General features: G+C 44.6%; 2 protein-coding genes and 1 pseudogene across 4 annotated transcripts; all 3 read right to left on the bottom strand.

Annotated features, from left to right (window-relative positions):
• Nucleotides 1-654: 654 nt before the first annotated feature.
• Nucleotides 655-4,814, bottom strand: LOC308570880 (uncharacterized protein). The gene is made up of 2 exons (XM_081165933.1): nucleotides 4,715-4,814; nucleotides 655-2,099 (listed from the first exon to the last, which is right to left on the bottom strand). Exon 2 carries the CDS (start codon nucleotides 2,086-2,088, stop codon nucleotides 1,057-1,059), a length of 1,032 nt encoding a protein of 343 aa, XP_081022059.1. The 5' UTR covers nucleotides 2,089-2,099; nucleotides 4,715-4,814; the 3' UTR covers nucleotides 655-1,056.
• An 8,515-nt stretch (nucleotides 4,815-13,329) lies between these two features.
• Nucleotides 13,330-19,102, bottom strand: LOC308570879 (uncharacterized protein). Its single transcript, XM_081165932.1, has 2 exons — nucleotides 18,956-19,102; nucleotides 13,330-15,177 (listed from the first exon to the last, which is right to left on the bottom strand). Exon 2 carries the CDS (start codon nucleotides 15,164-15,166, stop codon nucleotides 14,135-14,137), a length of 1,032 nt encoding a protein of 343 aa, XP_081022058.1. The 5' UTR covers nucleotides 15,167-15,177; nucleotides 18,956-19,102; the 3' UTR covers nucleotides 13,330-14,134.
• A 4,165-nt stretch (nucleotides 19,103-23,267) lies between these two features.
• LOC308570911 (ribonuclease pancreatic pseudogene) lies at nucleotides 23,268-26,558 on the bottom strand (annotated as a pseudogene). 2 transcript variants are annotated; one of them, XR_014013401.1, is made up of 2 exons: nucleotides 26,193-26,558; nucleotides 23,268-23,957 (listed from the first exon to the last, which is right to left on the bottom strand). The product of XR_014013401.1 is annotated as a ribonuclease pancreatic pseudogene (transcript). The 2 variants fall into 2 exon arrangements; XR_014013402.1 differs by having other exon boundaries at nucleotides 23,268-23,960; nucleotides 26,193-26,557.

Raw genomic sequence — 26,558 nt, 5'->3', positions numbered from 1 at the left:
AAAATCAAACATTTAAAATTTCTCTAAACAGGACTGCTTTCAGATGTCTTCAAAAAGGCAAATAGTTGTTTATTTCCTTGAAGGTGACCCAGAAACTGCAACTAATCCACAATGCAGCAGCCAGACTGGTGACTGGGAGCGGCCGCTGAGACGATATAACACCGGTCTTGAAAGACCTACATTGGCTCCCAATATGTTTTCGAGCATAATTCAAAGTGTTGGTGCTGATCTTTAATGCACTAAACAGTCTCAGCCCAGTATACCTGAAGGAGCGTCTCCACCCGCATTGTTCAGCCCAGACACTGAGGTCCAGCGCCAAAGCCTTCTGGCAGTTCCCTCACTGTGAGAAGCGAAGTTCCAGGGAACCAGGCAGAGGGCCTTCTCAGTAGTGGCGCCCGCCCTGTGGAATGCCCTTCCATCAGATGTCAAGGAAATAAACAACTACCTGTCCTTTAGATAACATCTGAAGGCAGCCCTGGTTAGGGAAGTTTTTAATGTTTGAAGTTTTATTCTGTTTTTAATGTGCTGTTGAAAGCCACCCAGAGTGGCTGGGGAAACCCGGCCAAATGGGCAGAGTAGAAATAATAAACTAAACTATAAACTATATATGTTGTAAATCATTTTGTCACAAGTGTGAAACAAGCATTGCACATATTTTTAAACCATTGATTCTTCATTTTATTTGATTTGTATAACAACAGTGGAACACGATTAGAAGTTCAGCAGGTACAAAGCAAAATGAAGGCACAAATTTGGCAAGGGGATTTATGGAGCCCAGGAAATAGTAGCTTACCTAGAAGGCATTCAGCTTGGGTCACCTGCATTGTGCACAAACTAGGACATGCATTTCTAGCTGCAGCCTAGTGAGATTAATATGTCTATATGAGAGTATATAATATGTCTAGAAATCATTAATCTCAGTTTATGCATCTCTATATACTACTCATCTAACTCCCTCTTAACTCATGAAAGGGCTATATTGTCTAAATATTAGCCCATAGTAATCAATCAAATTTTATAATAGAGAGGGTGCCTTTTGGCCTAACACTTTTCTTATCACTTATTGGAAGGTGGCAAAGGAATATCTGTAGGTGGAGTAGAATCACTCGTAAATTTCATATCACGGCAGAACAAGACCGCTTCCTTGCCCAAGCCCATCTCAAACTGCCATATGTACATCTTCTCATTGGGCTGCACGGTTACACTAATAGCTTCTTCGATCTCAGTGGCTTCATTCCAGTTTTCCTGCTCTGTGTCGACCCTCTTCCCACCATACTCAGCAGTGAGAGAGAACTGATACTTGGCAATGGCTTCAGTGAGCGCACCCGACTGATATGTGGCAGTCATGGAAACCTTCCAGTTGTGCTCCACACTGGTCATCTTCTGCTTGTTGTATCCCACTTTCTTGGTGATCTTCTTATTCCATACAATGGGAGTGCTAGAGTCGTTGGAAATGGTCTTGATAGGTTCCCATCTACCATAAGCTGGACCATAGGTAATAGCCATTCCTCCAGGAAGCATGTTCACAACATCACTATGGAAGGAAAATGTTTCAGCATTCAGATTTTCATGGAAGTTGGTGCTTTTATAGTACTGGATGCCCCATTCATCAACAGGTTTTACAAAGTAATAGTATTTTCTGACGCCCCAGTAATAGAGACCATCCTTGCAAGCGGGGTGAAGTGTGTATTCAACTGCATCTTTATCTTCATTCATATTAGTGACCATACGGTAAACACCTCTTTTCTGGAAAATGATATAGAAGTATCTAGAGGCTGAGAGGTAATGGTCCCCTCCACGGCAGTTGGGATGGAGGCTGTATACTACAGCATCTAGGTCTTTATCCATGTTGCTGACACAGCGATAGTTGTCTCCTTTGATGATGTAGAATAGGCCGTCCTGATGGGCTAAGTAGTGATCTCCTCCCATGCAGGAACTGTGCAGGCTAAACACTTCGAGGTCTTTGCCCCTGTGGAAATTGGTGGACCTCATGTAGCAGCCCAGGTCGGAGCGGACAATGTAGTAATATTCATCTACCCCACAGAAATCAACCCCTGGGGCTTTGTTCTTAGGGACTATCTTTGGCATGGTGCTTGATTCTAGGAAAAGAAAGCGGTGTATTCAGTTAGATCAGAAGATTTCACAAATTGATCATTTATTTACTCTATTTACTTATTTTATTATTTATGAAAATGAAATAATTAACAGAATTTGCTGACGTCTTGGAAAATTGTCTCAATGCTTTAACACAATATACCTGCCAGTGCCAAATATAATTCCAAAGGTAAATGATTACTAATTAATTGTGAGGTGCTTTAAAGACAAAGCAAACACCTTCTCCTTGTGAAGACATATTTCTCTATCTATTTCTCTATTCATTTGATAGGAGACCCACCCACCCCTTCCAAGGAATATAACATTGCGTTTGACAGGCTGATCAGTTTTAAAAGCAGTTTGCCCAGTGACTTTAGGGTATGGCTGTTTGAGAAACAAAGGACCAAGATTTTGCTGAAAATCAATGCTTTTTTGAAGGCTCAGTGTGGCTAAAACACCTGTATCCATCACTGCTGTGCTTGCTCACAAAGAGAAGCTCTTTGCACCGCTCCATTGTTCAGAACATCTGAGAGAGTGGGCATTCAATGCTCAAGCCCCATTAAATGTGGTCAAGCTTAAGGAGAGGCTGAGACAGTGGATTTCGAGGGGATATTTACTGAGATCTTTTGTGGGCACCATACGAGGTCACTCAGGCACCCATAAGTGCTATGTTGGTGACTGCTGTTCTAATTAATTTCCTGTCCCAGCTGTGATGGGAAGAAACTGCCTAATACCTCAGAATATCTTGGAAAGAGGAACAAAATTCAGATATGGACCTGTTTTTTTCTCATAGTGTGCATAAACCAACACCATCCTTTCTCCCATTCAGCCTGGAAGGGGCAGATAAACTTACTTGCCTACTCTCAACCTTGGTAGTTAATGCAATAGTACTGTAGTGCCAGACTGTTGAGGTTCAGAGCTAGGAGAAGAGGACAGTGCACATCTATTGTGGTTGGCGGAGGAGGGGAGAGAAGAGATTTCCCAGTTCTTTATTCCCCCACGGATTTTCTTGTGGCATCTAATTTGTTCCCTCTAACACCAATGTTGTTCATGGTTCTTCAGGAGGTTAATACCAGATGATCATCCCTGCTTGGGATTGCCATGCTGTAAGATCTGTACTCCCTCCATGTGGACTGAAGGTTTAAATATGTGTATAAATCATATTTCTTAAAGCTAAAACAGTCCCTACTATGTATTCAATTCTCCAAGGGAGCACAGCCCCTGGGTGAATATCTGGAACCCCCTGGGATCTTGCTCCAGCTCAGCAGAGAGTGTGTGCATGAATGTCATTTTCTTGGGTCTCTTTCTCACTCTGCACAATCCCCTCCCCCGAACTAGGGCTGGTGGTCTGATCAGCCACTCAACTCCACCTTTTGGGTGTTTTTGATTCAGGAATATAAAAAGAGGGGCATAATAGAAGATTGTGCATGGCATTAAAGAAGTGGCTATTTCTCTCTCCCACTTCTTCTGCCATAACTGTTGAGCTCAAGAGGTCCTATTAAAATAGCCTGACAGCAGTCAGTGATAGTCAAAAGAACATACTTTTCATACAATGCAAAACTCCTAATTTATTTTATTTTAAGTGTCCTTTATTTCATCTCCCAATGGTGAAAATAGTTTATTTAAAAAAAAAGCACCGTCAAAACGCTCAGCACATTCTTTAACCCCCTTACCCAAGAAACCAAAGCCGTAAAAGGAAACATAATCAAAAATCTTTTTGAACCATAAAATGTACCCTCCACACACGCAGCAAAAGCGTCACTGTTCAGATATATATAAGCATGGGGTACAGTAATTAGATCACATGATCCCACTAGTTGATTGACAACTTTTAACTCAAACACTGAATATTATACATTCAGATCCTCAGGAGTTACCACATTTATAAACTAACATTTGCACTTGGAGTAGGGAGTGAGGGGAGGGGGGAATTAACTCTGCTGTCCGACAGTGTGAAAAACTCCTTTATGAAAGTCATGATCACAAAGCATTGAGCTAGCCAGTGTCTGCTGGTGACTTTATGCAGCCCTACTCATTTCTATTCGAGAACTTAGCAACGCTCAGTTTGTATAGGATTGCATTCTGAAAGTGATCTGGAGGTCAGGATGGAAGTTCGTAATATAAGATAAACTTTATAGACTATTTACAGAATGAATGTGCAAGGAAGCTCAAGCTTCTCTGTTGCTGAATCCTTCCTCTACCCAGAGGCCCCATCCAGTTACATCTGGTTCCTTTGAGCCAACCCACTGAAACGGAGAGCATTCTCCCAGATACCCACGCCCCGCTTCCAGACCCAAGATGTTGCAAATGAGTTCAGAATCTGGTAGAAATGAGAATTCTGCCTCTGGGTCACATCATGATCTCTCCCTGCAAGGTGTTTCAAGACATTTAGTGGAGAGTGAGTAAAGAAAGGAATTCTGATTGCTGGAGGGACCAGAGATACCAATCCCTAAAGCCTTTGGAAAGCCCCACATAACATCTATATCACACAGAGAATATCATTGGCACTCAATAATTATAAAGTTAGACTACATGTCGACAAAGAAGCAACCCTTCCCTTGTGCCCCAAATTCTAAAGTAGTCTCTCTCTGCTCCTGCCCAGTAGCCCTCCAAGACTTACCGGTTTCCGCGGTATTCACACAGAAAGTTTGTAATAGATGGCAGCTGCTTCTCTTTTTGGAGAATGTGGGAAATGTGTGAACAGTTGCTGTTTATATAGGATAGAAGAGGCCAAGGGTTAATGAGAAACTACACACTGCTCCACTTACATTGGAACCAAAGTACATGCTTTATTGATTTTTTTCAGATAATGAACAGCGACAACAACCACAAGACAACCCTCCCACTTCTCTTCTCACCTGCCATGTGTCTTGAGCTTGAATGTTTGGTTGACAAATAAAATGGATGATTTTGTGTAATTCCAAACAATTGCACTGAAGGTTGCCCAACAATAAATTCAGTTCTGAAGCTGTGAGTGGTTTTTGCACTACCACCCTGAATGGGGGAGGGGGTGGCTGGCTCCAGCATGGGGAGGTAGTGCCGGGAGTGCCAGGAGTGCCGGGAGGCAGGCATACAGGGCTCAGTTCCAAATATATGCCGCACTTTTCACAGTCTGAATTTGGAAAAAAAGTATGGCTTATATTCGGGCCATTATGGTAGTTTTGATCTAAGCTTTAATTGTCCTAGAAGAGCCCCAACTCTGTAAGTTAGCATTGTCTGAGGCACAAAGGAAAATTTGTTTCCTAAGGTTAATCAGCCCCTTCATGGATCACTGCCTTGTCATGGTGAAGGGGCTTGAATAACTCAGAGAAGCTATGAGCTATGCCGTGCAGGGCCACCCAAGATGGACAGGTCATAGTAGAGAGTTTTGACAAAACATGATCCACCTGGAGGAGGAACCGGCAAGCCATTCCAGTATCCCTGCCAAGAAAATTCCATGGACAAAGACAACAGGCATATAAAAGTTATGACGCTGGAAGATGAGCCCCTCAGGTCAGAAGGCGTCCAACATGCTACTGAGGAAGAGCGGAGGACAAGTACAAGTAGATTCAGAGCTGATGAAGTGGCTGGGCCAAAGCTGAAAGGACACTCAGTTGTGGATATGCCTGGAAGCGAAAGGAAAGTCCAATGCTGTAAAGAAAAATATTGCATAGGAACCTGGAATGTAAGAACCATGAACCTGGGTAAGTTGGATGTGGTCAAAAATGAGATGGCAAGAATAAATATTGACATCCTGGGCATCAGTGAACTAAAATGGATGGGAATGGGTGAATTCAGCTCGGATGACTATCATATCTACTACTGTGGGCAAGAATCCCATAAAAGAAATGGAGTGGCCCTCATAGTCAACAAAAGAGTAGTGAAAGCTGTACTGGAATGAAATCTCAAAAATGATAGGATGATCTTGATACGAATCCAAGGCAGGCCTTTTAACATCACAGTAATCCAAGTTTATGCACCAACTACTGGTGCTGAAGAAACTGAAATTGACCAATTCTATGAAGACTTACAACACGTTATAGAAATGACACCAAAGAAGGATTTTCTTCTCATTATAGGGGATTGGAATGCTAAAGTAGGGAATCAAGAGATAAAAGGAACAGCTGGCAAGTTTGGCCTTGGAGTTCAAAACGAAGCAGGGCAAAGGTTAATAGAGTTCTGCCAAGAGAACAAGCTGGTCATCACAAACACTCTTTTCCAACAACACAAGAGACGACTCTACACATGGACATCACCAGATGGGCAGCATCGAAATCAGATTGATTATATTCTCTGCAGCAGAAGATGGAGAAGCTTTATACAGTCAACAAAAACAAGACCCAGAGCTGACTGTGGCTCAGATCATCAGCTTCTTATAGCAAAATTCAAGCTTAAACTGAAGAAAGTAGGAAAAACCACTGGGCCGGTAAGATACAATCTAAATCAAATCCCTTATGAATACACAGTGGAAGTGAGGAACAGGTTTAAGGATTTAGATTTGCTGGACAGAGTGCCTGAAGAACTATGGGTGGAGGCTCGCAACATTATACAGGAGGCAGCAACAAAAACCATCCCAATGAAAAAGAAATGCAAGAAAGCAAAGTGGCTGTCCAACGAGGCCTTACAAATAGCGGGGGAGAGAAGGCAAGCAAAATGCGAGGGAGATAGTGAAAGATACAGGAAATTGAATGCAGATTTCCAAAAAATAGCAAGGAGAGACAAGAAGGCCTTCTTAAACGAGCAATGCAAAGAAATAGAGGAAAACAACAGAATGGGAAGAACCAGAGATCTGTTCAAGAAAATTGGAGATATGAAAGGAACATTTCGTACAAAGACTACCATAATGAAGGACAAAAGTGGTAATGACCTAACAGAAGCAGAAGACATCAAGAAGAGGTGGCAAGAATGCAGAGAGGAATTATACCAGAAAGATATGGATGTCTCGTACACCCCAGGTAGTGTGGTTGCTGACCTTCACCCAGACATCCTGGAGAGTGAAGTCAAATGGGCCTTAGAAAGCACTGCTAATAACAAGGCCAGTGGAAGTGATAATATTCCAGCTGAACTATTTAAAATTTTAAAAGATGGTGCTGTTAAGGTGCTACACTCAATATGCCAGCAAATTTGGAAAACTTAGCAGTGGCCAGAGGATTGGAGAAGATCAGTCTATATCGCAATCGCAAAGAAGGGCCAAAGAATGCCCCAACTACCGCACAATTGCACTCCTTTCACACGCTAGCAAGGTTATACTTAAAATTCTGCAAGGCAGGCTTAAGCAGTATGTGGACCGAGAACTCCCAGAAGTGCAAGCTGGATTTAGAAGAGGCAGAGGAACCTGAGACCAAATTGCAAACATGTGCTGGATTATGGAGAAAGCTAGAGAGTTCCAGAAAGACATCTACTTCTGCTTTATTGACTATGCAAAAGCCTCTGACTGTGTCGACCACAGCAAACTGTGGCAAGTTCTTAAAGAATTGGGAGTGCCTGATCACCTCATCTGTCTCCTGAGAAATCTCTATGTGGGACAAGAAGCTACAGTTAGAACTGGGTATGGAACAACTGATTGGTTCAAAATTGGGAAAGGAGTACGACAAGGCTGTATATTGTCTCCCTGTTTATTTAACTTATATGCAGAATTCATCATGCGAAAGACTGGGCTGGATGAATCCCAAGCCGGAATTAAGATTGCTGGAAGAAATATCAACAACCTCAGATATGCAGATGACACAACCTTGATGACAGAAAGTGAGGAGGAATTAATGAGGGTGAAAGAGGAGAGCACAAAATATGGTCTGAAACTCAACATCAAAAAAACAAAGATCATGGCCACTGGTCCCATCACCTCCTGGCAAATAGAAGGGAAGAAATGGAGGCAGTGTGAGATTTTACTTTCTTGGGCTCCATGATCACTGCAGATGGTGACAGCAGTCACGAAATTAAAAGACGCCTACTTCTTGGGAGGAAAGCAATGACAAACCTAGACAGCATCTTAAAAAGCAGAGACATCACCTTGCCAACAAAGGTTTGTATAGATAAAGCTATAGTTTTCCCAGTAGTGATGTATGGAAGTGAGAGCTGGACCATAAAGAAGGCTGACCGCCGAAGAATTGATGCTTTTGAATTATGGTGTTGGAGGAAACTCTTGAGAGTCCTGTGGACTGCAAGAAGATCAAACCTCTCCATTCTTAAGGGAATCAGCCCTGAGTGGTCACTGGAAGGACAGATCCTGAAGCTGAGGCTCCAATACTTTGGCCACCTCATGAGAAGAGAAGACTCCTTGGAAAAGACCCTGATCCTGGGAAAGATTGAGGGCACAAGGAGAAGGAGATGACAGAGGACGAGATGGTTGGATAGTGTTCTCAAAGCCAGCAGCATGAGTTTGACCAAACTGCGGAGGCAGTGGAAGACAGGAGTGCCTGGCGTGCTCTGGTCCATGGGGTCGCGAAGAGTCGGACACGACTAAATGACTAAACAACAGCAAACAACAACAACAACAAAGGTTAATCAGGGGCCATGTATGTATGTTGACTTCCATTAACCTCATTATTATTTAATAAGTACAAATCCTGATGTGCTTTCTAATTTTGCATCACATATTTTTTGGCCCCGGGAGATAGTACCGTATTTTTCGCTCTATAAGACACACTTTTCCCCCTCCAAAAATTAAGGGGAAATGTGTGAGCGTCATATGGAGCGAATACAGGCTCCTTGGCTTCAGCGATAGCAACGCAAAGCCTCCAAAGTGCAGAGGCAGCGCTTCCTCCGCGCTCCAGAGGCTACATGTTGCTTTTGATGAAGCCTGGAGAGCAAGAGGGGTCGATGCGTGTACAAATCCCTGAATACTTTACATCCAGAATACCTCAGAGATAGCCTGAGGTATCCCTGAGGTCACTGGGGGAAGCATGATTAATGCTTCTCTATGGACCACAATCGTGTCTCGTGTCAACAGGGAGTTGTGCCTTCAGTGTTGTGGGCCCAACTCTATGGAACTGCTACAAGAAGTTAGGCAGACACTCACCCTACTGACTTTCAGAGGTGTCATCAAAGCTGTTTTATTTCAGAGGGCCTTTGCTTCCTGAATGTTTCTCAGAAGGTTTGCTTGCAAAGAGAAGCTCTTTGCACCTCTCCCTTATTCAGAACATACGAGAGAGTGGGCCTTCAGGACTCAAGCCCTATTAAATGGAGAGGCTGATCCAGTGAATTTTGAGGGGACATTTACTGAGGCCTTTTGTGAGCACCATACGAGGGCACCCAGGCACTGATGAGTGCCATGCTGGTAACTGCTGTTCTAATTAATTTCCTATCTCAGCTGCGATGGGAGGAGACTGCCTAACAGCTCAGAATATCTTGGAAAGAGGAGCAAAATTCAGATCTGAAGCTGCTTATCTCATTGTGTGCATAAACTGACACCATCCTTTCACCCATACAGCACTGGAAGGGGCAGATAAACTTGTGTGCATGAACCGACACCACCCGTTCTCCCATACAGCACTGGAAGGGGCAGATAAACTTACTTGCCTACCTTCTCTTTCGCAATTTAAAGGAACAAATATTGACAAAATATCTGAAAAAGGAAACTTTGTTGTTAGATCTGCTGTTAAAAAAGAAAAGAAAAGAAAAGAGTTGGATACAAAGAGAAGTTCTTCCCCTAGAGGGAGCTTGTGAAACTGTTACTAAACTTGAACTGGGGAGCAGCTACAACAGATTAAGATCGTGGGAATAGACTTCTGACTTTGTATAACAATGTGCTCAGAGGCTCTGGTTGCTGGAGGGACCAGAGATACCATTCCCTAAAGCCTTAGGGAAGCCAGTGGTGAACAAAGAAGAACAGGCACCCAGGGTAGGGGGGCAGGGCAAACCGCCCATCGGTGCATGCGCACGTGCCGCTACGTACCACGTGTGCGCCGCTATGTACCATGCATGCGTGCGCATCGTATGTATGGCAGCAGGATCCTCTGCTCACAGCTGTAGTGGAGTCAGTGGGATCCTTCGCTCGCAGCAGCAGCAGTGGTGGAGGGTTAGGGTACACTGTATGGCGCTTGAGCAGCGCCGCACATGCACCACTGGTTGGTTTGCCGATGGCACTGCTCGAGCGCTGTACGGATGGTGGAGGAGGGTGCAGCCGCGAGCAGAAGATCCTCCGCACGTGTCTGCGGCAGCGCAATGATGGTGCACGCCCGGGGTGGCAGGGGAACCCCCTGAGGTGTGCCTTCTTGTCACACCTCCTCAGAGATGGCACCCGGGGGGCCCACCCCCCTTCCTCCACCACTGGGCAAGGCCCCATGTCACTTCAATATCACACATGGAATATCATTGGCACTCAATAATTATAAAGAAGTAGTCAGGCTACAGGTCCACAAAGAAGCAGCCCCTGGAACTCCCTGGGATTTTGCTTCAGCTGTGCAGGGAGAGATTCTGCTTGAGTATGTATTAATGTCATTTTTAGATTCAAGGTCTGTTGCTGGAATACATGGTCTGTTTTAGTAGACTGGTTGTTGGATTATTAAAAGGAACTTCATTTAACTTGTACTGTTATTGCTGAAATAAAAACCGGCCCCCCATTTAGGAAGCTAGACTAAAGGATTCCGCCCAAGGCCTGAAACCACCAGAGTTGTGACGTTTTACTAAAGAAAGGCAAAACCTGCCAATGCAGGAAAATTCATTTCCGGTCCTTCAACAGCGCCTGCGTACCTGTAGAGAAGAGGTTAACTTGCAAAAGGAGGCTTAACTGAGGGAGGGCAGGGTGGGAGAAGTTCTGGAGCCAACTGACACTGATTCGCAGGTAAGATTCACCTTCTGTTCTGTGGGCCGTCCCTCCCCCTACCTGGCTGATCCTCTGGCGACGCCCCCCAGGTGGGATTGGGTGATTGGCTGAAGTAGGCGGAGACCTCTGGGTATCCAGCTTGGGGAGGGTGAAGCCAGCCCCTACTACTGGGAGACGCACTGGGATGGGGGGCTGTGCACGACCACACAAAAGGCGCCTCCCCCCCAGTTGTTGTGGGGAGCGGTCACTGTATTATCTAAATGACAGAAGCTGATTTGAACATTTTGCCATCTCTTCTGGAAACCTGAATATTTATCTACCTGAAGTGAACCAACTGATGTTTAGTAACTGAAGTTTAAGAAGGGTTGTGCCTAAAGTGTTATGTTTAAACCTGAGACATCTTATAGTTAAAGTAAATACGGTAAGTTCTTTCTACCTGAAAGAACTCATTTCCCGACCCACTTTGTGTCATAAACTTCCTTTGTTTAATAAAACTTTTCTTGTTTGTTTGAGCAACTCCTGCCTGAGACTCTAAATCATTTTTACCTCATACATGTCCCCCACTAGATAATCTGAGGTAAATTGTAGAAATTCGTGTAACTGGTGTACCTTGAGGTGGTCACACTATATTTAATTGAGGGCTGGCCCAATGTGAGGTTGAGAAAGTGCTGTTGTGCTGTCGCTCACTGCTGGTGGTTGTTTTTCTTTTGCATGGACAGGCGGAGTCCCCAGATCCTGCACGGTCCCCCCGTCATGTGAATAACGACTCAAGACAACGTGCTATGGGATTAAATTGTCCACAACTTTATTAAATTTCAAATGTGGGTAGACCTTGGCTCAAGCATTGGGCGTTCTCCCTCCCCGGTCCCCAGCCGGGGACCTAAGGAGCATCAGGGTTATCCAGTGTGTGTGGGAGGGATGGGCCGGCTCTGGAGAACATATGTTCAAGCAGAGATGGCCGCCCCCGTAACGCCGCCGCCGCAGGAGAGAGCAATGACGACTTTTTGGTGTACGGCCAAAGCCTCCCTTCAGAAAACCCCTTTAACGGGGAACCCTGGTATCGCCGCCGCAAGAGGAAGATGGACAAAAGGATTCCGCCCAAGGCCTGATACCGCCAAAGTTGTGACGTTTTGCTACGGGAAAGGCGAAACCTGACAATGCAGGGAAATTCCTTTCCGGCCCTTTAACAGTGACCTTAACGTAGCAGCGCCCGCATACCTGTGAAGAAAAGTTAACCTGCAAAACCTGTGAAGAAAAGTTAACCTGCAAAATAAGACCTTAACTGAGGGTGGGTAGGGTGGGAGAAGCTCTGGAGCCAAGTGAGGATTCCTAGGTAAGATCCTCCCTCTATTGTGTGGGCAGGTAATCCCTCCCCTACCTGGCCTGGCCTCCTTGGCAACGCTTCCCCCAGGTGGGATTGGACAACTGACTGAGGTAGGTGGAGTCCTCCAGGTATCCCACCTGAGGGAAGGCAAAGCCAAGCCTATGCTGTTGGAGCCGCTCCAGATCTAGGGGCTGCACGCGTCCACGCAAAGGGCGCCCCCCATTTTAAGCGGGGAGCGGTCATTCTGAGAGAGATATGTTAAATTTTTGAGGTTTTAAATTTTGGAAGTTAAAATGATGTTTTAAATTGTGTATATGGTACATTTTATTGTTAAAGACAACCTGAGACCTATGATGTGGAAAGTGGGATATTATTTCTTAAAATAAATAAATAAAAGGAATGGATAAAGATTGCATTGATTCAAAGAATTAGAAGCCAGGAGAAAAATGTATTTGCCTGGCATTCAAAAGCTAATAACATCAGCGGTGGGCAAGCCTGATGAGGGAGAGCACTACACAACCAGGGGCTACCACTGGCAAGACCTCCTCTCTTGCTGCCCCTCTCAGCACCTCCGTTGGAGGGGGTACACAGAGAAGGGCTTCCAGTGATCACTGCAGAGCTCAGGTAGGTTGATATGGGAAGGGGAAGTCCTTGAGGTACTGAGATTCTGAACCACGTAAGTTGAAACCAGCATTTGAATTAGGGCTAGTAATCAAATGGCAACCAGAGTAAAGAGAAATGTTCCTTCTTGTGCCTCTAGGACAGGGAGGGGGTGGGGTTAAAAGAGCTATTGCTTTTAGCAATAAGGGCACATTCACCTTAGGCATCCTTCCAGGACCAGCATGTCATTGGTGAGTGACCCAAAGTGGCTGTGGTCACCTCACACTCTCACACCTGTGAACACAGGACACATGCATAAATCTCTCTGACCACCTGAACACTGTGTCTGATCTTTAGATTTGTTTTGCAGCCGCCAAATTAGTGGGATCTTGGGTTGGGAAGGGGACATAAAAAGTTGCTGAGGGGGGCCTGGATTAGGCCCCTGGACCCTCCCCTGCCCTAGGCCAACCCTCACATCTTCTGGAAAAGGAAGAAGGTATTTGTGTCTTCTGGAAGATATATGTTGAAAATCATTTTGTACACAAGTGTGAAAAGTGCACGGAACACATTTTTAAACCAATGATTCTTCATTTTATTTGATTTGTATAACAACAGTGGGACAGGTTGCAGAGTTCAGCAAATACAAAGCAAAATGAAGGAACAAATTTAGCAAAGGGATTTATAGCTTATAAATAGTAGCTCATCCAGAAGTCATTCAGCCTGGGTCACCTGCATTGTGCACAAACTAGGACAGGGGTAGGCAAACTAAGGCCCGGGGGCTGGATCTGGCCCTATCGCCTTCTCAATCCGGCCGGCGGACGGTCCGGGAATCAGCGTGTTTTTACAAGGATAGAATGTGTCCTTTTATTTAAAATGCATCTCTGGGTTATTTCTGGGGCATAGGAATTCCTCCCCCCCCCCAATGTAGCCCTGCCCACCACATGGTCTGAGGGACGGTGGACCGGCCCTAGGCTGAAAAAGGTTGCTGACCCCTGAACTAGGATATGCTTTTCTAGCTGTAGCCTAAGGAGTTTTGCATAAACTTGGACAAGTATATCTATGTAGCCTATCAAGATGTATATGTCTATATGAGAGTATATAATATGTCTAATAATCATTAATCTCACTTGGTCTTTAGCTTTTGCATCTCTATATACCACTCAGTGACATAGCTGTCAATGTTTCCCTTTTCTTGTGAGGAATCCTATTTGGAATAAGGGAAAGGTTGACAGCTATGCTCAGCGAATTCCCCCTTAGCTCAGGAGAGCTCTATATTTTCTAAATATAGTAATCAATAGTAATCAATCATAGTAATCAATCAGATTTTATAATATAGAGGAAGCGTTTGAGGGTGCCTTTCGGTCTAACATTTTTCACTTATCAGAAGGTGGTAAAGGAATATCTGTAGGTGGAGTAGAATTATCCCTAAATTTCATATCACGGCAGAACAAGACTGCTTCCTTGCCCAAGCCCAGCTGGTATTGCCATATGTACATCTTCCCATTCGGCTGCACGGTTACACTAATAGCTTCTTCGATCTCAGTGGCTTCATTCCAGTCTTCCTGCTCTGTGTTGACACTCTTCCCACCATACTCAGCAGTGAGAGAGAACTGGTACTTGGCAATTGCTGCAGTGAGTGTACCTGACTCATATGAGGCAGTCATGGAAATCTTCCAGTTGTGCTCCACACTGCTCATCTTCTTCTTGTTGTATCCCACTTTCTTGGTGATCTTCTTATTCCATACAATGGGAGTGCTGGACTCATTGGAGATGGTCTTGATAGCTTCCCACTTACCATAAGCTGGACCATAGGTAATAGCCATTCCTCCAGGGAGCATGTTCACAACATCTCTATGGAAGGAGTATGTTTCAGCATCCACATTTCCGTGGAAGTTGGTGCATCTATAGTACTGGACCCCCCATTCATCATGGGGTTTTACAAAGTAATAGTAATTCTTGATGCCCCAGTAATAGAGACCATCCTTGCAAGTTGGGTGAAGTGTGTATTCAATTGCATCTGTATCTTCATGCATATTACTGACCCGACGGTAAACACCTCTTTTCTGGAAAATGATATAGAAGGATCCAAAGGCTGAGAGGTAATGGTCCCCTCCACGGCAGTTGGGATGGAGGCTGTATACTACAGCACCTAAGTCTCCATTCATGTTGCTGACACGGCGATAGTTGTCTCCTTTGATGATGTAGAATAGGTCATCCTCATGGGCTAAGTAGTGATCTCCTCCCTGGCAGGAACTGTGCAGGCTAAACACTTCGAGGTCTTTGCCCTCGTGGAAATTGGTGGACCGCATGTAGCAGCCCAGGTCTGAGCGGACAATGTAGTAATATGCATCTACCCCACAGAAATCAACCCCTGGGGCTTTGTTCTTAGGGACTATCTCTGGCATGGTGCTTGATTCTAGGAAAAGAAAGCAATGTATTCAGTTAGATCAGAAGATTTCACAAATTGATCATTTATTTACTCTATTTACTTATTTTATTATTTATGAAAATGAAATAATTAACAGAATTTGCTGACGTCTTGGAAAATTGTCTCAATGCTTTAACACAATATACCTGCCAGTGCCAAATATAATTCCAAAGGTAAATGATTACTAATTAATTGTGAGGTGCTTTAAAGACAAAGCAAACACCTTCTCCTTGTGAAGACATATTTCTCTATCTATTTCTCTCTCCATTTGATAGGAGACCCACCCACCCCTTCTAAGGAATATAAATTGCGTTTGACAGGCTGGCCAGTTTTAAAAGTAGTTTGCCTTGTGATTTTAGGGAATGGCTGTTTAGGAAATGAAAGATCCAGATTTTGCTGGAAATCAATGCTTTTTTGAAGGCTCAGTGTGGCAAAAACACCGACATCCATCACTGCTGTGCTTGCTCACAAAGAGAAGCTCTTTGCACCTCTCCCTTGTTCAGAACATATGAGAGAGTGGGCCTTCAGTACTCAAGCCCCATTAAATGGAGAGGCTGAGCCAGTGGATTTTGTTGTTGTTTTTTGGTTTTGTTTTTTTTAAATAATATTTTATTAATTTTACAATACAAAATTATAAGAACATAACACACATTTTTTCACAAATACATTCTTTTTTGGACTTCCCTCAGCTCTTCTGACAATCCTCCGTTTTGATTCTTTTTTACGCATTTCCTAATTTTATATTGTCTTATAATGATAACCTTCCTCCTCCCTACTCCCTTTTTTACAATATTTTTAATATTAATTCTTCACAGAGCCTCTTGCAAACCAACAAACGTTATTTGTTCATCGCATCTACTTTTCAAATAATCTACAAATTTACTCCAGTCCTCGGTGAACCCATGGTTCCGTCGGTTTCAGATCTTTCCTGTTAATTTGTCGAGTTCTGCATAGTCCATTAATTTCATTCTCCATTCTTCCATCATTGGTATCTCTTATTGTTTCCATTTTTGGGCCAATAATGTCCTTGCAGCTGTTACCACGTATAAAAAAAGCTTACGTTCTTTTCTATTTCTTTCACTTCCAACCATGCCTAACACAAATGCCTTTGGTTTCTTTACAAATGTATATTTCAACATTTTTTTCAATTCATTATATATGATTTCCCAGAAGCATTTCACCTTTTTACACTCCCACCACATAGGATAAAATGTTCCCTCTTTTTCTTTACATTTCCAACATTTGTTACACACTTTGTACAGAGCCAATGGATTTTGAGGGGATATTTACTGAGGCCTTTTGTGGGCACCATACGAGGGGACCCAGGCACTCATGAGTGCCATGCTGGTAACTGCTGCTCGAATTAATTTCCTATCTCAGCTGTGCTGGGAAGAGACTGCCTAACATCTCAGAATATCTTGGAAAGTGCAGCAAAATTCAGATCTGAAGCTGCTTATCTCATTGTGTGCATAAACTGACACCACCCTTTCACCCATACAGCACTGGAAGGGGCAGATAAACTTGTGTGCATGAACCGACACCACCCGTTCTCCCATACAGCACTGGAAGGGACAGATAAACTTACTTGCCTACCCTCAACCTCGGTAGTTAATGCTCTACAGCAATAGTACTGTAGTGCCAGACTGTTGAGGTTCAGAGCTAGGAGAGGATGGAAGGACACATCTATGGGGGCTGTGGGGGAAGAGAAGAGATTCCCCAATTCTTTACTCCCCCTCGTATTTTCTTGTGGCGTCTGATTTGTTCCTTCTAACACCAACGTGTCCAGGAGGTGCAGATTGTTAAGACTAGATGAGCATCCCTGCTTGGGATTGCCATGCTGTAAGATCTGCACCCCCTCCATGCAGACTGAAGGTTTAAATATGTGTATAAATCATATTTCTTAAAGCTACAACAGTCTCTACCATGTCTTCAATTTTCCAAAGGAGCACTGGGTGAGTCCCTGGAACACCTTGGGATCTTGCTACAGCTCTGCAGAGGAAAGTGTTCTTGAATATGCATGAATGTGATTTTTAAATTCAAACTCAGCTGCTGGAATACGTGGTTTGTTTTAGTAGAATGGGTGTTGTATTATTAAAAGGAGCTTCATTTAACTTGTACTATTATTGCTTAAATAAAAACTTTAGAGTGAGGTATACATCCTGTGTTCTTGGGTCTCTTCCTCACTCTGCACAAGGAGGGCTGGTGGTCTGATCAGCCACTAAACTCCACCTTTTGGGTGTTTTTGATTCAGGAATATAAAAATAGGGGCATAACAGAAGTTTATAAGATTATGCATGACACTAAAGAAGTGGCTATTCCTCTCTCCCTCTTCTGGTGCCATAACTCTAGAGCTCAAGAGGTCCTTTTAAAATAGCCTGACAGCAGAGTCAGTGATAGGCAAAAGAACTTACATTTCCACACAATGCAAAACCACTTTATGAAATAAATTATCACAAAACATTGAGATAGCCATTGTCTCCTGGTGACTATATGCAGCCGTACACCTTGCTATTCAAGAAACACTCAGTTTGTATAGGATTGCATTCTGAAAGAGATCTGGAGGTAGGGATGGATTTTCCTAATATAAGAAATACTTTATAAACTATTTACAAAAGAAATGTTCCAGGGAGCTCCAGCTTCTCTGTTGCTGAATCCTTCCCCTACCCAGAGGCCCCTTCCAGTCCCATCTGCGTTCTCAAAGACACCCATGGGCCCCTTCCAAACCCAAGATGTTGCATATGAGTTCAGAATCTGGTAGGAATGGGGATTCTTCCTCTGGGTCACGTCATGATCTCATCCTGCAAGGTGTTTCATGACGTTTAGAGGAGACTGAGTAAATGAAGGGAGTTCTGGTTGCTGGAGGGACCAGAGATACCAATCCCTAAAGCCTTAGGGAAGCCAGTGGCGAACGAAGACGAACAGGCACCCAGGGTAGGGGGTGGGGCAAACCGCTCATCGGCGCATGCGCAGGTGCCGCTACGTACCACGTGTGCACTGCTATGTACCATGCATGTGTGCACACCGTATGTATGGCAGTGGGATCCTCTGCTCGCAGCTGCAGCGGAGTCAGTGGGATCCTTCGCTCGTGGCTGCAGCAGTGGTGGAGGGTTAGGGTACACTGTATGGCACTTGAGTGGTGCTGCGCATGCGCCACTGGTCGGTTTGCCGATGGCACCGCTCGAGCGGAGGAGAGTGCAGCCATGAGCACAGGATCCTCCGCATGCGTCTGCGGCAGCACGATGGCGGTGCGTGCCTGGGGGTGGCAGGGCGAGACCCCCGAGGTGTGCCTTCTTGTCACACCTCCTCAGAGATGGCACCCGGGGGGCCTGCCCCCCTTCCTCTGCCACTGGGGAAGGCTCCACATCACTTCAATATCACACAGAAATTCATTGGCACTCAATAATTATAAACAAGTAGTTAGACTACAGGTCCACAAAGAAGCAGCCCCTGGAACCCCCTGGGATTTTTCTTCAGCTGTGCAGAGAGAGATTCTCCTTGAATATGCATTAATGTCATTTTTAGATTCAAGATTTTTTGCTAGAATACATGGTCTGTTTTAGTAGACTGGTTGCTTGATTATTAAAAGGAACTTCATTTAACTTGTACTGTTATTGCTGAAATAAAAACCTTAGAGTTTATAATTATAACCTTTATAATTATAAAGAGGTAGTTAGACTGCAGGTCCACAAAAAGCATTCCCTCCCTTACGCCCCAAATTCTAAAGTTACCTCTCTCCACTCCTGCCCAGTAGCCCTCCAAGACTTACCGGTATTTGCACAGAAACTTTTGTAGTAGGTGGCAGCTGCTTCTCTTGGTGGAGAATGAGGGAAATGTGTGAACACTTGCTGCTTAAATAGGATAGAAGAGGCTATGGGTTAATGAGAAACTACGTACCGCTCCTCCTACATTGGAACTAAAAAAAAAAATATTGATAAGCAGACACACAACCACAAGAAAACCCTCCCACTCCCCTTCTCAGCGTGCAGAGTCTTCCAGGAACAAAATAAAAGGATGTCACATAGAGGAGGGAGAAAGGTTGTTTTCTGCTGCTCCAGAGAAGCGGACACGGAGCAATGGATTCAAACTACAAGAAAGAAGATTCCACCTAAACATTAGGAAGAACTTCTTGACAGTAAGAGCTGTTCGACAGTGGAATTTGCTGCCAAGGAGTGTGGTGGAGTCTCCTTCTTTGGAGGTCTTTAAGCAGAGGCTTGACAACCATATGTCAGGAGTGCTCTGATGGTGTTTCCTGCTTGGCAGGGGGTTGGACTCGATGGCCCTTGTGGTCTCTTCCAACTCTATGATTCTATGATTCTATGAAAATATAGCATCAGCGGAACTTAGAATATCTATCATTTTCTAGTGCTGTGAGAGCTCTATATTTTCTAAACTTTAGCCCACAATAATCACCCAAATTTAATAAAAGATCCCTAAATCGGGAGGAAGCCTTTGAGCGTTCCTGTTGACCTACCATACAGTGGTACCTCAGGTTACATACGCTTCAGGTTACAGACTCCACTAACCCAGAAATATTACCTCGGGTTAAGAACTTTGCTTCAGGATGAGAGCAGAAATCTGGCTCTGCCGGCGCAGCAGCAGCAGGAGGCCCCATTAGCTAAAGTGGTGCTTCAGGTTAAGAACAGTTTCAGGTTAAGAACAGACCTCCGGAATGAATTAAGTACTTAACCCGAGGTACCACTGTATTTCATTTATTAGAATGTGGCAAAGGAATATCTGTAGGTGGAGTAGAATCACCTGTAAATTTCATATCACGGCAGAACAAGACCGTTTCCTTGCCCAAACCCAGCTGGTATTGCCATATGTACATCTTCTCATTGGGCTGCAGGGTCAAATTAATAGCTTCTTCGATCTCAGTGGCTTCATTCCAGTCTTCCTGCTCTGTGTTGACACTCTTCCCACCATACTCAGCAGTGAGAGAGAACTGGTACTTGGCAATTGCCTCAGTGAGTGCACCTGACTGATGTGAGGCAGTCATGGAAATCTTCCAGTTGTGCTCCACACTGGTCATCTTCTGCTTGTTGCATCCCACTTTCTTGGTGATCTTCTTATTCCATACAATGGGAGTGTTGCGAGTCATTGGAGATGGTCTTGATAGCTTCCCACTTACCATAAGATGGGCCTCGGCTAATAGCCATTCCTCCAGGGAGCATGTTCACAACATCCCTATGGAAGGAGTATGTAACAGCATCCATATTTTGGCAGAAGTCGGTGCATCTATAGTACTGGATGCTCCACTCATTAATGGGTTTTACAAAGTACAGTGATACCTCAGGTTACAGATGCTTCAGGTTACAGATGCTTCAGGTTACAGACTCCGCTAACCCAGAAATAGTACCTCGGGTTAAGAACTTTGCTTAAGGATGAGAACAGAAATCGGGCGGCGGCAGCGGGAGGCCCCATTAGCTAAAGTGGTACCTCAGGTTAAGAATGGTTTCAGGTTAAGAACAGACCTCCAGAATGAATTACATTCTTAACCCAAGGTACCACTGTAATAGTAATCCTTGATGCCCCAGTAACAGAGACCACCCTTGCAAGCTGGGTGAAGTTTAATTCAGTTGCATCTTCATCAGTATTGATATTCTTGTTCCGATGGTAAACACCTTTTCCTGGAAAATGATATAGGTATACTTGAACAAGGCAACTTCCTGGGTGGGGGGTGGGGGGAAGCATCAATGCTGGCTACCTTTGCATTGGTGTGCTGTTCAAATATTAAAATATGCCTTAGTATATTTGGTGTGTGAAACATGATAGTACCTTTGAGCTCATTGCTATTAATAGCACTAGCAGCAATACATGCTTTCTAAAGGGTCAGCAAACCCTTCTGCTAAAAAAATAAAATAAAATACCAGTTACACTCCCTCAATGACAGCACTCACAAATAAAAACAGTTTTGGGGCCAGCCTGAATAATACTGGTCAAAGTTTAACTAAGACTTGTCAAGACTGGTTCACACACGTGGATGATTTGAACACTATGGATGCTTTAGTTGAGATTCCTGCATTGCAGGGGGTTGGACTAGATGACCACTGGGAACCTTCCCAACTCTACAATTCTTTGATTCTATGTGATGTCTCGTGTGTCTGAATAGGATCACTGTGAATAAAACCACCAAAGAACTCTCGTCCCACTTCAAAGGTAGTGCTTTAGAATTAATGACTCCTTTAGAACACTTACACCCCACTTCAAAGTCCCAAGCCACTCTCAAAATAAGTTACAAAAAAACTACACTCAAATCTGGTACCAGAAACAGAACTGACATTGTTTCTTTGTATTGCCATGATTATTCTGGTGTTGATCTTTGGTCTCCGTCATTCCTTTAGCGCATAGCACCTGCACTGCGGGAATGATGGGTGCTATTCTGGACTTTTTTGATGGTTTATATTTTTAGAGCATGGCATTAGTACAGATAACACAACTTTAGTATAAAACATACCCCTCAAATTGGTTCATGGAGGAGATTGCAAGCCTTGTTGCTTTAATCCCAACAGGAACACACTATAGTCTCCTGAGGAAACACTCCCGCCCCCGCGCTGCCCAAACTGCTTCATTTTGCAAAAGGAAGAAAGGAAATCTAGTCACAGGCCACATCTATTACATCTTTCATTTTGTATATGAAAAATGTGGAAAAAAAATTGCTATGAAGAAATCCGTTAAAGATTCGCCTAATTCTCTTTGAACAGAACAAGCTCTTCTGATTTCCTGGTTTTACTCATAAATAGCTTGTAAACCATCAGACCAGTGAAGGCTGTGAAGGTCCTATGTGAGTGCCTGAAGGCGGTTGGAGGATGGATGGCGGCTAACAGATTCAGGTTAAATCCTGACAAGACAGAAGTACTGTTTTTGGGGGACAGGGGGCGGGTAGGTGTGGGGGATTCCCTGGTCCTGAATGGGGTAACTGTGCCTCTGAAGGACCAGGTGCGCAGCCTGGGAGTCATTCTGGACTCACAGCTGTCCATGGAGGCGCAGGTTAATTCTGTGTCCAGGGCAGCTTTCTACCAGCTCCACCTGGTATGCAGGCTAAGACCCTACCTGCCCGTGGACTGTCTCACCAGAGTGGTGTATGCTCTAGTTATCTCCCGTTTGGACTACTGCAACGCACTCTACATGGGGTTACCTTTGAAGGTGACCCAGAAACTGCAATTAATCCAGAATGCGGCAGCTAGACTGGTGACTGGGAGTGAAGGTGACCCGGAAACTGCAATTAATCCAGAATGCGGCAGCTAGACTGGTGACTGGGAGTGGACCACATAACACCAGTTCTGAGAGATCTGCATTGGCTCCCAGTACGTTTCCGAGCACAATTCAAAGTGTTGGTGCTGACCTTTAAAGCTCTAAATGGCCTTGGTCCTGTATACCTGAAGGAGCGTCTCCACCCCCATCGTTCAGCCAGGACACTGAGATCCAGCGCCGAGGGCCTTCTGGTGGTTCCCTCACTGCGAGAAGTAAGGTTACAGGGAACCAGACAGAGGGCCTTCTCAGTAGTGGCGCCCACCCTGTGGAACACCCTCCCTTCAGATGTGAAGGAAATAAGTGGCTATCCTATCTTTAAAAGACATTTGAAGGCAGCCCTGTTCAGGGAAGTTTTTAACATTTAACGCTGTATTGTTTTTAATACTTGATTGGGAGCCGCCCAGAGTGGCTGGGGAAACTCAGCCAGATGGGTGGGGTATAAATAATAAATTATTATTATTATTATATTATGGGTAGGCAAACTAAGGCCTGGGGGCTGGATCTGGCCCAATCGCCTTGTAAATCCAGCCTGCGGACAGTCTGAGAATCAGTGTGTTTTTACATGAGTAGAATGTGTCCTCTTATTTAAAATCTCTGGGTTATTTGGGGGCCTGCCTGGTGTTTTTCCATGAGTAGAATGTGTGCTTTTATTTCAAATGCATCTCTGGATTATTTGTGGGGCACAGGAATTCTTTCATTCCCCCCCTTCAAAATATAGTCCAGCCCCCCACAAGGTCTGAGACACAGTGCACCAGCCCCCTGCTGAAAAAGTTTGCTGACCCCTGTTGTAAACTGTTCATAGACATAATGTAGGTACAGAGCCACACTTTTTTGCTTCTGATAGAATGAGCTTTATTGAGAGAATAATCATTAAGAGAAACCAACTGAATACTTAGTTAGAAGCTTGGCGTCATTGCTCTTAGAGCCACAGCTCCCAAGGTCCCCTGGAAAGGGCAAATGACTGTTAAACTAGGAAAAGCCAATAATGTGGATGTGTTGCAGGTAGAAATGGCCAAATGAGCATTCTGGCTTCAATGGGCAGAGCGTGGCTTGCGTGGTTTTCTGCCTATCACAGCAGCTTTGCCAGATGAACGGGCTTCTTGTTTTCGCAGGTGACACGAATGCGTCTGGAGGTAACTGTGCCTTTGTATTTGCAGTCATTAGGAGGTTTACCATTGATGAACCTGCAGATGGTCATGGAGAACGGATTGTTGCTGTCATATAATTTATCCTTGAACTGCTTCCCGCCATTGCCACAGACATCTTGGACAGAATCCGTGGGGTTGTTGATGAAAGTATTGGTGAATTTGCATACCGCTGGATTCAGCTTCCTCTGCACCATCATGAGGTTGCAGTAGGCATTGAGGTTGGGGGCTGAGGTTTTGGGGTAATTGATGTGCTTGTTTTGAAAAGTGGCCCAAGACTGCCCTTCGCAGGACTGCACCAGGACGACGCTGAGAAGGACGGCCAGACGAACCAGCAGGCAGCGAGAGACCAGCATGGTGGCGTCTAAGAATCTACTGGGAGGAAAAGGAAGAGGTTGAAAAAAGGAAACGTTAAAGAGATGCCTATTTCTTAAGGGGGGGGGGGACAACAAGAACCTTTATACACCTTACAGATAATGTAGTGGTAGAATTTGGACAGTTTGTGGGAAGCTTCTATGGAAACAAAATTAAATATGATTGGCACGAATGGGAGGTCCTGCCCCCTTTGACTCAAATATCAGGTGTGTTATGTCACAGCTAAAAATTGGCCGCTGTTTCTTTAATGCGAAAAGAACTAAGCAAGCGGCCTACAATGACTCATGCAACCTTGGACATAATTGTACCTGTATATATAGAGTGGTCAATGTTAGTGTTGGGTGTGGATTGGTTGGTTGGTTAGAGAAAGCTGGTGGTGTTGATGTCTGTACAGTTGGTTGGTCGTTTTGCAGATAAAAGACTTTTAAGAATAAAAGCAGAATTCTGCAAAGTACTCTTTTTCAAGGACTCTTTGTGTTGACTAGGGTCCGAGGACCAGAGAAAGGAGGTCAGAACATTTGCTTTTTTCTAACACTGACCTGTTATGCGTGTGAGCGAGATTTGGACCAGGACCAGACTGGAGGAGCGAGAGATAAAGAGCCCCCTGCCTCTGCTACCATGATCACAGTCCAGATACCCCCTAATGCCTAATTTTTATAAACCAATTTACTTGATTCTGAGCTCAATTCAAAATGTTCGTGCTGACCTTTAAAGCCCTAAATGGCTTCAGCCCAGCATACCTAGAATCATAGAATCATAGAATCCTAGAGTTGGAAGAGACCACAAGGGCCATCGGGTCCAACCCCCTGCCAAGCAGGAAACACCATCAGAGCACTCCTGACATATGGTTGTCAAGCCTCTGCTTAAAGACCTCCAAAGAAGGAGACTCCACCACACTACCTGAAGGAGCATCTCCATCCCCATCATTCACTGAGGTCCCGCTCCGAGGCCCTTCTGGCGGTTCCCTCACTGTGAGAAGTGAGGTTACAGGGAACCAGGCAGAGGGCCTTCTCGGTGGTGGTGCCTGCCCTGTGGAACACCCTTCCATCAGCTGTCAAGGAAATAAACAACTATCTGACTTTTAGAAGACATCTGAAGGCAGCCCTGTTTAGGGAAGTTTTTAATGTTTGATGTTTTATCGCTTTTATTATTATGAATAATAATATTCTGTTGGGAGGCACTCAAAGTGGCTGAGGAAACCCAGCCAGATGGGTGGGGTATAAATAATAAATTATTATTCTTATTTGCTAATTACAGAGCCAGTGTGGTGCACTGATTGCTGTTACCTTCAAGTGAGCAACTGTGATGTTAACATATGAGAGTGCTGGAGGTGAAATAGTTAAACAGGTGACCCAATCAGGACCCAGTGGTGGAGTCAGAGGGACTATAAAACCAGCTTTGGGAGGGGTAAAGGGAGGAGTTAGTTGGGAGTTGGGTGGTTGGTTGGAGTGGGAGTGAATTGGGATAGAGTTTGTGGGTAGGTTGAGTAAGTGTAGCAAAATAAGCTGAGTCAGGAATATTTAGGGGCTAGGAAGACAAGTAAATATCTGAGAGGTGGGTTAGTGAGTGAAAGCAGGTAGTGGAAGTTATAGGTCTGGATAGGCACCCCGTGTTTGTAATTGACTGATACCGTTTATGAAACCACACGCTTGTTAAACTGCAATAAATAAACAAAAGTTTATGTTCCAATTTAACCCTGACTGGACTCAGTATTATACCAGGTAGGGCCTGGGTGGTGGCAGCGAGAAATAAAGTGGTGGCACAGGGATCAATAGATGGTGAAACATCTGGGGACCCTGTGTGATCGCCACAACAACATGCATAGGAGGTCCTGATCACAGATCTCCCACATCTCATTTGGCCCCATGTAGTTCACCTCTTACCCTATATCACCTTACAATCTGCCCTTTACCCTGAGACATTCCTGCCTCCTTCAAATTTCATGCTATGCCCATCAGCTGCATGCACATATTAATGGATGTCCCTCCCTCATTCTCTTACAATGGCAATGGTGCCCAGCAGCATTCGAGGAGGATGCAGCAGGGCAGACAAACATCCTTCCAATCAGCCCAGTTGGACTGATTGGAAGGGTGCATGCCTGTTGCGTCTTCCTGCCACCCTGCCAGTCTCACCCTGTCCATGCTACGCCTCTGGTGTCCACCTGAAAGGTGCTGGAACTGAGTTATGGCTGGAAAAAGCCCTGGATGTAGCACTGGGCAAGGTTTCACTTACCTGCCACTGGGTTCAGCTCCACGTCAAAGAAATGGATCACACTCCGGTTGGAAGGAGCTAGTTGCCTCCAACTCTGGTCAACAAGGAGCTTTCTATACAGTAAGCAGCTAGGCAGGGCAAAGAGGGCAGAGGGAAGAGACCAGGAAGTGATTTGTGTCGAAATCAATTCCTATCCCAATGCTTCCCAGTAATTACTGACAAGCGACAGTCTCATATTCAAAGTAGTAGGGCATGTTGAAACGTGAAATCCCATTGTCTTAGAGCTGTGTTTTCCAAAACAACACAATGAGATGGTGGCCTCATCTTAATGGTTGCCCCAGATAGAAAGAGCTGTGTTCCCTTTTGTAGTACGACTCATGCAACACA

Source organism: Podarcis bocagei (genome assembly GCF_964188305.1).
Source record: "Podarcis bocagei genome assembly, chromosome: 13".
NCBI classification, from domain to species: Eukaryota; Metazoa; Chordata; class Lepidosauria; order Squamata; family Lacertidae; genus Podarcis; species Podarcis bocagei.
Note: the sequence above shows the minus strand (reverse complement) of the source record. Positions and strands in the feature narration are given on the sequence as shown.

Coding starts and splice junctions, on each gene's coding strand:
- LOC308570880 (XM_081165933.1), bottom strand. CDS start 2,088: ATGCCAAAGATAGTCCCTAAGAACAAAGCCCCAGGGGTTGATTTCTGT.
- LOC308570879 (XM_081165932.1), bottom strand. CDS start 15,166: ATGCCAGAGATAGTCCCTAAGAACAAAGCCCCAGGGGTTGATTTCTGT.